The 14,448-nt window shown below is 32.1% G+C and overlaps 1 protein-coding gene across 1 annotated transcript; it reads left to right on the forward strand.

The window, feature by feature from the left end:
- Positions 1 to 5,952: 5,952 nt before the first annotated feature.
- On the forward strand, positions 5,953 to 13,898 carry LOC139497932 (uncharacterized). Its single transcript, XM_071286182.1, has 2 exons — positions 5,953 to 6,002; positions 11,049 to 13,898. Exon 2 carries the CDS (start codon positions 11,052 to 11,054, stop codon positions 12,693 to 12,695), a length of 1,644 nt encoding a protein of 547 aa, XP_071142283.1. The 5' UTR covers positions 5,953 to 6,002; positions 11,049 to 11,051; the 3' UTR covers positions 12,696 to 13,898.
- Positions 13,899 to 14,448: the final 550 nt, after the last annotated feature.

The following is a 14,448-nucleotide window of genomic DNA, read 5'->3' on the forward strand; positions in this document are numbered from 1 at the left end:
CTTTTATAAGTCTTGTGGTCTTGAGTGCAGGATATAGTACATGCGGTATTATCCCGATATCACAATAGCATGAGCTCGAATACCGGCAAAGGAAGAATGATTTGCCTCCGCAAATTTGCAGATTTAACAATGTTGTGTTGATATTTTCCGTGAATATAATATATGCTTTCAGCCGTATGTAACCTTCACTGATGATCCAATGGATGGATAAATCGTAGTATGTTACTTGTTTAGTTTACCTTTACGATATATATTTAGTTTATCTGTAATGAATTCCATCTGCATGCCTAATATATCATGTACTGTTTTCAACGCTAGATTCTACTGACGTGAAAAAGTAACACTAGGCTACCGAAAGTTGAACTGTTAGTTAAGTCTAGGTGACCGAGTGGTATAGAGGGTCAAAACCATGTACAAAGTTCCTCGCATTGGAAAGAGTTTGAAACATCTTTTACACCAACAACATATCTCTCCTGTATTGGAATTGATGATATTGCTTTTTTCACATACAAACCCTGCTAGAAGACAATAGGCTTTATGAAATATCAAAAGACAATCACGACTATGTATACGTAGTTGTCAACAAAAAGGGGTATGTAGGATGACACCAGATTGAACATTTACCGATATAGTCGTGAACGAAATGAAAACCGTAACCTCTTCAGGATATTATTTTTGACACCTGTATAGATATAATTTGAGACAACTTTTTCTAGTTGTATTCTATTTTCCGAATTTAATTGTGTTGAATTTCTATTAGGAAAGAAATACACAAGTCGTAGATGCATGAATTTTTATTAGTTGTAAGTGACTTTTATCTAGGTGTTAGTAACTTCGAGAAATCTCATCTTTGTGATGGGGATAAAATACATTGCCTTTGTTTTTGTTAGATGTTTTTTCTGCTTTCTTCGTTTTGATGAGGTAAGCCATTTTCAGCTGATTTTTTTATAGATTGTTCTTAAGTTGAACTGTTACACAATTGCTCTACAGTATGAACAATAAAACAATACCAAAAGTATGTCTTATATATTGGTGCCATTACTTTAACTATAGTTTATGAACTTATGATGAATTAGAAAAAAGTCCCAAATTTAAGATAAATATAATAATGCCAATTTGCTCTACTTAATAAGTAGACAATTAACAATTAAGCCAAATTTTTCACCTTTAATCGTCATATTTATCAGTATCAACTATTTTATGATTAGTTTTAAGATAGTAAAGTATGAATGCTGTTATATAAATAATAAGATTACAGTAAACATAACACAGTTTTATCAGATAATTATTAGAAAATTATTTGAACTGAAATATCAAGTAGTGAAATATTAAGTGTGTTACTCAAATTTCAATCCGGGTATTTATAATGTATTTATTTATAACCAAATTTCAAACCTAGTTTTTGAGAAAAAAAAAACCAACTATATCTTCAGTCGTCGATTTTGTTTGGTCACTTTTCGAGGTTTTTAAACATCAATAACTATGTCAAAACTCTACTGAATTTTCTAAATGTTGGAGAGGGTTCATTTGATCTTGACATATTTTTCATGGCAAATATTTCGTAGTTAAGGTAACACGATACCGAATGACGTTACGCCATGAGTTATCGTTCCTGACGTTATCGAATAACGTTCACACATATCAGCCAATGCAGCGGGTTTTGTGTGACATTTTTAACGGTAACTTTCCATAGATGCAGAGTGCCGAGTGTTTTGATGCAATACGTAGCGGTTATTTGACATAGATTGTTTTATCGTTTTCCGGCAATCAGTCTGCTCATTGTTAATCTTTAAAAAGTATTACTTTACTTTTTAAATATTTTTTTTCTTTAATATTTAAGCATCTGCACGCTTTATCTATATATGTTCTTATGCATAACAGACACAGTTTTATCACTTTATTTTTATTCTTGGTATAGATATAGGAAGATGTGGTGTGAGTGCCAGTGAGACAACTCTCCATCCAAATAACAATTTATAAAAGTAAAGCTTGGTTTATTTTTGCAATAAGTACTTATTCATGATTCACGCCGTATTCCCATGAAATTTTGTTTTGAAAGTAGAAATCTAATTTATAGAAGCTTAGGATGATGTGTGAAAAAACGGGTAATTTTACAACTATTAATTCGTTTTAAAATGGTCATTAAAACACCGCTCGGACAAAATTGAAATTTATTTGGATGAGAATACGGATATAATTAGGGGGAAAAGCACAATACAAGCAGACGTTGAAAATCATACAGAAAATAGTTTGTTTGTATGGAATGTAAAAAAGTGGTTATTTAGTCGAATAACTTTTCCTGTGTTCCATGTGTAAACAGTCTCTAAAATTCATTGGTCTGTACAGAGTAAATTCGATATAGTTTTGGAAATATTTTAAAATACAGTGCCAGCTTTGTAATCGTATAAACCAGGTCTACTCAGGACGGACAGCAACATCGGAATGAAGCATTAGAAAGTTAGCGAAGGCTGAGAAATACATTGGCACTTGATTCGGCAGAAATAAAATAACAAAATTCAGGTTCCGTTACAGTCTGAATAAAGCCAGCCCCGAGTATCCACTTGCGTCTACAAACGCAAATTGATAGTTGGGGCTGGCTGTAGTCAGACCGGTTCCGTGTTCCCTGATTCCGTTATAATTTTTTTCTCGAAATTTACATGCAAACGACTGACTTTTTATTATTCAAACGGCAAGAGACTGTAAAAAAAAACTAGATCTTGAAATCATTTAGATTTTATATTCGCGTTAATTTACGCTTGCATGGGTATTCGGTGTTTTTTTAGTTTTGAGTTGGAAATAATGTACATGTACAAGTTGGGAGACAAAACGACTGAAAGAAAATTAAAGTTACCTTTTAGGGCTCTGAGGGTCATATTGCTCGCATACTAGGCGTCGGAAAAGGCCCGGAAAGTTTCTTTCTTAAAATTAGTTTTTAGAACAAGTAAACAAGTATATACATATACATGTATAGCGTCAGTTAAAATTTTTCCGACCATCATCGCGGATGCCCTGCCTCTATTGCAAAACCTACCTATTGTATTTATTGTTAACTTGTTCTCGTCCTGAACATGCATGAAATATTTTCCACTGGACTTTAACCAACCAATAATCAAAGCAATCAATCCTATAATTTACACCCGTCACTTGGAACTTTAGTTGTTAAAATCTAAATCATTGCCTCTAATTTTTTCAAAAAATTCGACAAAGTTTAAACGCAGACCGCGAGGAAGACCAAAATTGAACAGTTACGCAAAACTAAATATTTACATTACCGCTTGCTCATTATGGACGTGGGGTAAAATGAGACTTTATTTGTAAAAGTACAAGTACAAATAAAAAAAAAAAATTGTGTACATGTACATGTTATTTGCACAAAAGTTGGCTGATAGAATGATAAATGGAGATATGTGATATGCAATTTATAAGATAGCAACAGCTGGGCATTAATTAAACGACATCAACACCTTGAAGACATCAAGAAAATCGTGACTAATGCTAATTGGAATAGTATCTTTACACTTCTTATTTGTAGTTTTAGTAAACGTTGGAAAATTTTGAGTATGTGTAGTATAATTGTCACAGTAACATTTCAGTCTCTTGGTAAATATTAGTTTATGTCTTAAAACTTTTGCTCTTCTCTAGAAAATTCAAACCATAATGAAATATAAGGAGATGCGGTAACATTTCCAATTAATCAACTTTCCACCAAAGATGAAATGACGGAAATGCTAGCTTTCTTACATTGCTACTACATTTCAGATCTCCAAATTACCATTCCATTATATGAACTGCATATTCAAACATATGCATTGTCACCAAATTACTTATAGAGCACGTATCATCATATTGTTTAACATTTGTCCGTTCGAACGTTAATCCCGCACTTGGTATATATAGGGTTAATTCGGCTAATTATTTAGGACTACAGTCGTTTTGCTTCAGCTTTAAAACTATGTACCTGGTGTTACTACTCATATTATAGGTGCGCATATCGTCTGGATTTTCTTTTTTGTTTCATGACAGGTTGCTGGATTAGGCATTTTGATAAAATACAAAGGCACACAGAGTACAGACTCCGGCTTACATCTGATACAGGTTGAATTTCAAGCTGGAACTTTTAAATTTCGCAGTTGTTTTACTTATATAAAGAATGCATATATGATCTCAAGATTTGTCATGTAAATAATTTTTCACAAATGACAGAATGTTGAAATTTGTGAAATTTTGCATACAGTTTGCTAACCCGAATAATTCAGTCCCTCCCCGTAATCGATCTCTCCTACTTACTTAATGTAGTAAGCGGAATATAACGACTGAATTATTCGGGTTAACAGTTTGCAAGGTTTGTCCGACTTGCTGAGCAAACAAGTAACACATTTACACCACGCAGAGTACACTATACAACATGTATTGTATGTACCAAGTCAAGAATATGACAGCTGTTTATCATTCTTTTGATGTTTTTCAGCTTTTGATTTCGTAATTTGATAATGGATTTTTTCGTTTTCAATTTTTCTTGGAGTTTTGTTATTTTATTTTTTGTAATGTGTATTTCATCAGGATCATTATTTTTCCTCATAATTTTCACAAATAACAGAATGTTTAATCTTTTTTGACTGGTGCATCAAATGTGTCTTTTATAAACAACTGTTTTCAAAATTGTATTGTATCGTCCCGAACATGCATGAACTATTTGCCACTGAATGTTAAACAACCATCAAACCGAGCAATTAAAAAACTGTTAAATGAATCAAATTTTTTAAAATACTATATTTCTTCATCACGGGATGCAGTGATGATACCACCATTGTCTACTATGATGGCGTTAAAAATCAGTAATTCGGATGAATCTCATGTGAAATGTTTCATTTAATTTTCACGTAAACTTAACTAAAATCTGAAGGTATTCTTTATGGTTTTAATCAAATTTTAGAACAAAGATATAATTTAAATAATTTTATTTCAAATATTTACGTGAATTTAACGTGTACAAAATTCCGGTGATTTATGCATGAACTATTATCATAAAATTCACATGGAACCTGTTCACGCAAGTTTCAAGTATATGCTCGTTTGATGTGAAAATCAGACGATATTAATATTAATTCATATGAGTGAAATTCCATGTGCAGGACGAAATAAAATTATATCTGATTCAGTAGAATTCTATATTGCATTACTAGGAACTTTACGACAATCGACAGGGGAAATGAAAATAAAATATACTCATTCAGATCCTGACACATATTTTTTTCTCCATTTCTCTGAGAAGGAATAACGTTATATTCCGTACACCATAACGTCACACGTTTTTGGTCAAATTCTAGGCCTATCGATCAACTTTGAAGCCATTTATTTCAAAAACAAGGATGGTGACATATGAGTTTCTATACGTGTATGGATTCACTATGCAATTCTGAATATTATGTTAGTTTTTTGTTTTTCTCCGTATATAAGAAAATAGCCATCCATTCGAAAATCTAAAAAGGTAAGCCGAAAAAAAGGCATTTCCCCTATATACCTAAGTAAATTTGTCGCCAAAATTGACGTTTTCCTATGAAAATTACAAAAAAACAAAAATGGTGACCCCCATTTTTTATTACATATTCCGATGTAACTCGATTCAAAGTACACGTATGCCAAAAATTTTGGAAATCGGGAGATATGCCATTCGGTATCGTGTTACCTTAAGGTCTGTTTCTTAGCTACTTTAAGCTGAACTATTTGGTATATGAAATTACAGTTCGGGGTTTCTTCTTAATATTGCAAAGGCTTCAAAATTGAAATCACGAATGGAATCATACGATCAACAAAATGTCAACAGGTTCTAAATGAAAATATGATAAACTCTGAAACTATATTATGTTTTGAGGTTGATCACTGTTGAAGTTGGTAAGTATACGTATTTGTATAAAATATTCTGTCATGTAACTGAATGTATTGCTTTTTTTTATATTCAACGGAATAGGGAACATATTTCAACAATCTGCTTGATATGCTGGGTAATCTTATACATCATACCTCAAAACCAATTATTTTGCATTTTTTTTATAATTTATAAACTCATATGTTCAACTGGTGTTGAATCGTATTTCAATTCTGCTTCCAAATATTAATTGCCTTTGAGGTTTTCCATATCATCGTACATACATTAAATTGTTTACATATAGATTATTGGGCAAACAAAGGCTTTTGGAAAGCTACTGTTTGGGGTTTGAAATATTCGATCAGGTGATCAGGTGATCATATTGTTGTTAGATACGTATAAACCTTCCGGGTAGCCATTTTTGAAGCAAGAATAAATTGAGGTATGTTGATGTTGGAATTGGTTGTAAACACTAACAACACTAGATGAACGGTATCGTAAATGTTCATTTTCTATACATAAAAAAATGCATTTCATCCTATACAATCTCAATAATTGTCTTTATGTATTTATACATTTCCACTAACCAAAATGTGCTTAGCTTTAATCTTTCCATGAATGGTTATCGAATTTGAGAAAACATATGTTGCACTAATGTATGATAACTACAAAACACAACCACAGAAATGTCATCTTAGAAAATAAAATAGAACTCTCACAAAGGTCATCAAACACTTATGTTGAAATCGAATGGATTGTAACCTTATGACCTAGAACGTAATAAATTCGGTTTGGTATTTGTCTCTAGTACAGCGTGCATACCAGATTAATATATTATCGTTGTAATTATGCTTTAAGTTTACCATAGGACATGTAGTTCTCCATCATCGTTAATTGTTATTCTATTCTTGCTATCATTAGTTGTATTTAGTATGAGAATTTTGTAATTGCTAATCTAATCTTTTGGTTTTTATATTTTAAAAAGCCAACGACATAATACACATGATACATACACAATGATCAAACCTGATTTGACAATTATTCGTGTTTAAACTATTTTATCCTACTCCTTTCTATTATTCAGAGAAGCCAAGGTGGGACACAAAAGGTAATAAAATATCATTGCAATGCAATTCTATTGAAGTGTCAGCCTATATTCGAAAAAAATGTAAAATTAATCACTTAATTCAGCAATGTGAAAATCAAAACATCAATTAAAATAATTATTACTTATTCTTTATTTGCAAAACAAACAAAAACCAATTTTGGTCATAACAAATAATAGTCAAAACAAACATAAGAAAACTCGACAATAATATAATATATGTTTAAAACAGTTATTGATCTCCTTTCCTCTGTTATAATGACTCTTTAAATGGTGTTGATAGATTTAGCATAATCACGAGTTTATCAGTTAAGTTAAGTGTATTAAAATTGACATATTGTTGTATATAATATTTTAGGAAGATTTCTCTTTTATTTTTATTAATTTTACAATTGAAGAAAAAATGGAATTCATCATCTAAGATATTACATATTTTACATTTTTTTTCGTTTCTTTTGTATTTTTGTATATCGTCCGGTTGCTATTAAAAGACAATGGTCGCTTATTCTAAATTTGGTTAACATTTTTCTTGTTTCTTTTTTTTGGGTGTGATAGGTAGTATTCCATTTGGTCAGTTATATTTTATTTCTCGATTAATTCGATATTTTAAAAGGAACAGAATAAACTTGAGACTCCTCGAGCTAAAACCACCTCTTAAGATGAGATTTGGTAATTTATTTCCCGTCCGTCTCCACTTTAAACAATCATGAACTTATGTTTATGCTGTATTTTGTTTCTTGTCGCATAGTGTTGTTATTTGTGCGGCATTATTAACATTGTCGTATAAGAGGGATGTTTGGCTAGCCATAAAACCAGATTCAGTCCCCAATTTCTTCCAAAAATGTACCAAGTCAAGAATATGGTAGTTGTTATCTTCTGTTCGTTACTGTCTATGTTGGCGTTTGCTTTTGTTCAAGTTAAGTATTCCTGTTATTCCTCTTATAGTTGATGTGTTTTTCCCGGTTCAAGTGTGTGTAACTCGGATTCATTTTTGCTTAATCGAATTATAAATAATGAGCAGCGGTACACTACTATTGTCTGTATTGTTAAAAAATGTGCAATCGTTTCATGTCAAAATTATACAACATTACCTTTTATTGTTTAACATTGTTTTATTGTGTAAACCGTACTACTACGAGTGTCTTGTTAAATGAGCACTCCTCATGTTATCCCACATACAAAACATATCATTTGACAAGGATGAGATTATGGCGAATCATAAGTTATTCATAGCTTCAATGAACATTACTTTTAGCAGCAAATCTAAAGTCTTACCTTGTTTGTATCGAATAACTATGGTTCACAAATTCCTTACGAAAAACGGTACATTACCAACTTATCTGCATGTTCTACAAAGGAATTGTCCAATAGATTGACAAAAAAACTGTCTGCAGTGAACGGAAAACTTCAAAAATACTATAAAACTATATACTCGCGTAGTGGTTTAACCATACGTGGATTTGTTAATAAAAAAAAAAACCTCAAACTAATTTCTAGATAACTTTAAAATTGCGACCCTTTTCTGAAATTTATTCTTTTGATTTTCCCCGCCTTTATACCACCATTCCCTACGTGACATTGAAAAAATCGTCTAAAAGAAATAAACCACAATGATTTTCAATATAAAAATGGTAGCATACGCTGTAAATACTATTTTGTGATACCATATAGCATATTTTGTTAATAATCGTGTTATAGCGTTGACTGTTCTTTTATTTGACTTTTTATATTTTTATCCTTCATTGTTTATATCCTTTTGGCGTGGCTCAGTATAGAAGAATAATGGTCTTTTTGTTTCTGATATTGACTTTATCAGCAAGAATATCAAGCGAGTCCGTTTTAAATTTTCCCTGGATTTTTTTTGTTATTTTACTTTTTGAATATTTTACCGCAATTGTTCTCAGAAGTACATTGTACAAAGGTTGAGCCTTTTCAATTGATCTTTATAGTTTGTTCTTATGTTGTACTGTTACACAACTGTCCCAGGTAAGGGGAGGATTGAGTGCCAACAAACTAGTTTAACTCCGTCACATTCTGTATGTGTCGGTACCAAGTCAGGAGCCTGTAATTCAGTGGTTGACGTTTTTTGCTGTATAACATTTGTGTTATTCGTTCACTATTTTGTACATAAATTAGGCCATTAGTTTTCTTGTTTGCATTGTTTTCATTTGTCATTTCGTGGCCTTTAATAGCTCATTATGCAGTATGGGCTTTACTAATTGTTGAAAGCCGTACCAGGGGTGTGGAAATGCTATGCCCGACTCGCCCGACTCGTACATTTGAACAACCGGACAAGTAATAATTTATGTCTTGGTTGCCCGTGGACAAGTAAAAATATATACAAGACAAAGTTCTAATCCAGCAAAAACATAAAATTAATTTCAAAACGTATAAAGATGTTTAATTTATGTAAAATAAACCAATGTTCAGCAAGTAAAAACATCAATGTTCATGACGATAAATATTACATGATACCGGAAATAGATCGATTACCAAAATAAATAAAAATAAGTATGCGAACCCGAGTCGCGTAACATTGCATTGTCTTTGTCCATTGACCCGGGATCGTCGATTAGGTTCTGTCCATCATTTACCGGAAGTGTCATTTCTTTAAATTATGTATCGAGATTCAGATTGATAAATACTTAATAAAAAGGTGGGCAAGGAAGACAAAAAGAGTCATGAGTCGAGTAGAAAACCTTAAATGCAAATGGAGGACACAGAGTATTTAAAAAAAAGGGAGCGAGAATTTCAGACATCATGGATATTAGATTGGCCCTGGCTATCTATGGAAATTCGGAAAATAAATTAAGTTTTTGTCTTATTTATAGATGACGTCTTATGTATAGATGAAAGGTCAACATTATTTGTTGTCAAAGTGGAAAATAAAAGGGACGCTTTAATTGACCATAAAGACAATAATAAATAATCAAGAAAAAGCAAGTGTGTCAGTTGAGAGAAACACCACAAAATCAATAGTTTATCTATTGTTTAGTTTACATTTCTTCAATCACTGTCCTCAAATTTAGAATGTACCTACTGGCTACAATTTTTATTCAAAAACTGCTGCAAAATTATCCGTTACATGTCATTTCATTGGTTGGTTTGCTGTTAGGTTTCTGTCCCATTGATGTCAACCCATTTCCTACTTTCCTAATTTTTTACACATATAAACAAATAGATTTCATTTGTTTGTGATGCACAACAGTGCTTAAAGTAAGAATCATATATTAGTTAACAAGAAATACTTCAATATTTATTGGGATCATCAGGGCAAGTAAAAAAATTTCCGGACAAGTAAAATTTTAGGTTTCACTTGCCCGGGGACAAGTGCTCACAACAATTATTTCCACACCCCTGCGTACGGTGACCTATAGTTCTTAATTTTTGTGTCAATTGGTCTCTTGCGGATGTTGCCTCATTTCTCATCATAGCATATTTTCTTATTTTATAAAAACGAGTACTTCTGATCTTAGTAGGAGGGGCAATATGCCCTTCTATTTTGATTTCATATATTTTAAAAAGAAATATTATTTAGATCTCTACAGTAATGCCAACTCATTAACCTTTCATTTGACACCAAAACTAGCCATACATTTTACTTATTGGCTAAGTTATAGCTATGCTTATGAACTATGTAGTTTGAAATATGTACTATTATTTTTTGTATGTTCCGAATTTGCGGTTAAATACCTTCTCAATTAACCCACCTTTGGAAAACTGAAGGTACAGATACTAGATTATACTGATAACAGTTCCTTTGAGAAATTAAAAAAAATATATGTTCACGGATGTAGACAAAGCAACTATCTGTTAGACTTTCGTCTATGTTTTTATAAATAAAAGTAAAAGTTTCGTAAATGTTAATGAAATCACAAGCAGATGGCATCTTTAGTTCATTATTCATTATATTGATTTATGATACAAAATGAATTAGAAATGAACGAAAAGATGAAAGATCTTGCCTTATGGCAGTTAAACTACATGTATTGGGGGGAAATTGTTCTGTGACTCTTTAAGCACAATCATAGATTTGTTTCTATAGGAAATGACACTTACTGGTTTCTTTTATTTTAGAAAATGGAAATTTCTCAATGTGAGCCATGTAAAGCACGTGACAAGAACAACACTCCGACTCGTTGGTGTGTCATTTGTGAAGAAGCGTTATGCTTGGAATGCACAGAAAATCATCGCGTTCAGAAAATGTCACGCGGACACGAACTCATTGATATTGACATAAAGCCTAAACATATAAATATATCAGACCAACGTTGCTCAAAACATGACAACTTGTCATTTGAATATTTTTGTATCGACCATGATACTCTTTGTTGCAAAGAATGTCAAGTAGAAACACATCGCTCCTGTCAAAAAGTTATGTCAGTTGACATAGCATCAAAAGGCATAAAAAAGTCTCAGTCATTTATTGATTCTGTTGAACTCATAGAACATGTTTTAACGACCATATCCATCATTTCAAACAATAGACGCACCTTAATTGGAAGCATTGAAAAAGAAGCACAGGTGATCAAGGATGAAACAAGGAAATTAAAAGAGGAAGCAATTAGTCAAATAGAATCTCTAGAAAATGCACTGCTCGAAGACCTGAAACTGAAAAAAAACAAAATAGTAACAAATGCAAAAGTGATGCTCAATGAAATACAAGATATTGAAAAGATGACGAAAGAAAAAAAAGACACACTTGCTTTAGTCGAGAAACATGGATCCGAAAAACAAACTTTTCTTGTTGTTCATGCTTACAAAACAACTGTAACCGATTTCGAAAAAAGAATTAATGCTATAACAGAGAATACAACTCAATATAAAATCAAATTAAATCCAAATATTCTAAAAAACAAAATAACTTCTTTAGGAACAATTGAAACCATAGAAGTACCAACTTCGTTTAAATTTGTTCAAGTGAAAAAACGCCAGTCACAAATTCCAGTTGTACAAAAACATTTGACGTCCCTTGTTCGTAATCAAGAGGTAACCTTTGATACAGATTCGGTTATTTCTATGAACGCGTTAACTATGAATGACAAAGACGAGCTTTTCATGACCTTTAGTCGTTTCCCGAAGTATGGAATAATGGGATATAACAACCAGGGAAAATTGAATTTCACAATGTTCTTTATGCACCGACCATTTCAAATTGCTCTATTTCAACGTGAATATAAAGGAGTAGTTACATTCTATTCAGAAGATATCGCACAATTTGTAGACTTCAACAACAGGAAACTGTTAAATACAATATCGGTTAAGGACAGTCAACAAGGCGGCGTTGCTGTCTCAAATGAAAACATATTTATTGGATCGAAGGGAAACATATCAGTACTTGATCTTACAGGGTCATTTGTTCGTATTATCAAACTTGATAATGCAAATCTAATACCATGGTGTATCTCATTGGATAGATATGGAAACATATGTTATACTGACAGTGAAGCCGTTTGTTGTATTACAATTGACGGTGAAAATCGTTTCACGTATAAACCACCAAACAAAAATAGGCCGTATGAAATCGTTCTAGATAATCAAGGCTATGTGTATGTCGTTGTCGAGAATATAGGTGTGTGTAGACTAAGACCGGATGGAACATTTGCAGACACTGTAGTGACAAAAAGATGGCCATCCCTTGATAGTATCTGTTTTAACAAAGACTGTACAAAATTTTACACCGGATGCGGGAAAAGCATATGGGTTTATAATTGTTTCAATTGATTTCAGTAGGAAATCTATATATGGAATACAAAAGTAATTTTAAATGTTTCTTCTATAATAACTCAATCGGTAATTTTACATATGCTTCTGAAAAAGTAAAATCGCTTTGGATATTCACAACACATCTATTGTTTCTGTAAATCAATTTCTTTTTTAGTACTATCTTGACTCTTATTGGAACATGGAAATACTATCCACCCGCGGCGGCGGCTGTGATGTATACAATTTATATATAGCTTTATATTTCAGAAGGAAGAAGACATGGATGCTTAAAACCTTGAATGTTTTGTCTGTCGTACGTCCATTGTCTTGGACCTCTTTTTCTTGATTAAGCGACTGCTTGAATTTTTTTAATAGCTTTTATGTTTGGATTAGTTGTAAGAAATATATGTCAGTCTGGTAAGTTTCTTCTTTTTTCAAGGTTCATTGTTCATTGTTCAATGTTAAGTTTTATTTTTGGGATGTTTCTTTAAGTTACTATAATCAATAGGTTAACTAGATCTATCTGATGTAAATAATTATTGTTAACTGTAAATGTCTATCTGGCTGGTGTCATTTAATCTTGACATCATTTTCATGGTTTATAGGTCAATGTTAAGATTATGGCTTTATGTCTCTGCTTCAAATATGGTATACAGTAGGTCAACAACTATATTTGGTGTATGGAATGGTGGTTAGACGTACATGTCTGTCTGCCATGTATCATCTGACGTTGAACTCGATTTTAGGGTTCATTGGTTAAATTTAGATATTTTGTTTTGAAGTCTGTTTCTCAATTACGATAAGCAATACGTCAACTACGTTTGTTATATTGAATGATTGTAAGGTGTTCATGTCTGTCTGACACAATTATTTAACCTTGACCTTTTGTCATGTATATTTAGTTAATGTGATACTTGTAGTTTAACAATTGTCCTTAAGACTTCCAACGTACAGTTAAATGATCAGTAAAGCAGGCAAGACAATTCAGCGTGTGCACTCTTGTAAAACCATATACATGCCATATTTTTAATTTCAAGTCTATACACATATCCGCCGTTATATATTGATGCTCATGTACAGATTTAAAGCAAAGCATAGAGTGAGCTGAAGAAGAGACTATAAAAAGCTTGAGTCGCTCATTCGATCAATGTGAAACTGTAATAGTGACCACTCTCTAATAGTAAATACTAGAAAATAGTTCATTATTAAAAAAAAAATATATATATTGTGTTCCTTATCATTTTATGTTTACAGTTTTTCTGTAAAAAATATATAAAATTTGGTTTAAATCGTTCTTCAAGGACACTCACTAGATTTAGTCTTACTGATAATTTTTATACGACCGCCAATTTTTTTTATGGGTTCGTACATTGCTATGATGTCGTCGTCTTCGTCCGAAAACAAAATTGGTTTCCGGACAATAAATTTAGTTTAAGCGTATGAATCTCTATCAAAGAAGGTTCAATACCACAAAATGAAGGTTTTAGAATTATTTTGTGGGTTATGGTACCACCAGTTTAGGAATAAGGGGCCAAACAAAGGACCAAAAACAAGCATTTTTGTAGTTTCCGGACAATAACTTGTGTGTGTGTTAGTGTATGTATCTCTCTGACATTGTATCACCAGATTCAATATCACAAAGGGAAGGCTGAAATTGAGCTTGGGGGTAGTTGCACCAAACATACAAGAATTAGTGGCACAAAAGGGGCTAAAAACAAGCATTTTTCTAGTTTCCAGACAATAACTTGTGCCTAAGTGTATGGATCTCTCT

This window comes from Mytilus edulis, chromosome 12 (genome assembly GCF_963676685.1).
Source record: "Mytilus edulis chromosome 12, xbMytEdul2.2, whole genome shotgun sequence".
In the NCBI taxonomy this organism is placed as follows: Eukaryota; Metazoa; Mollusca; class Bivalvia; order Mytilida; family Mytilidae; genus Mytilus; species Mytilus edulis.

Coding starts and splice junctions, on each gene's coding strand:
- LOC139497932 (XM_071286182.1), top strand. CDS start 11,052: ATGGAAATTTCTCAATGTGAGCCATGTAAAGCACGTGACAAGAACAAC.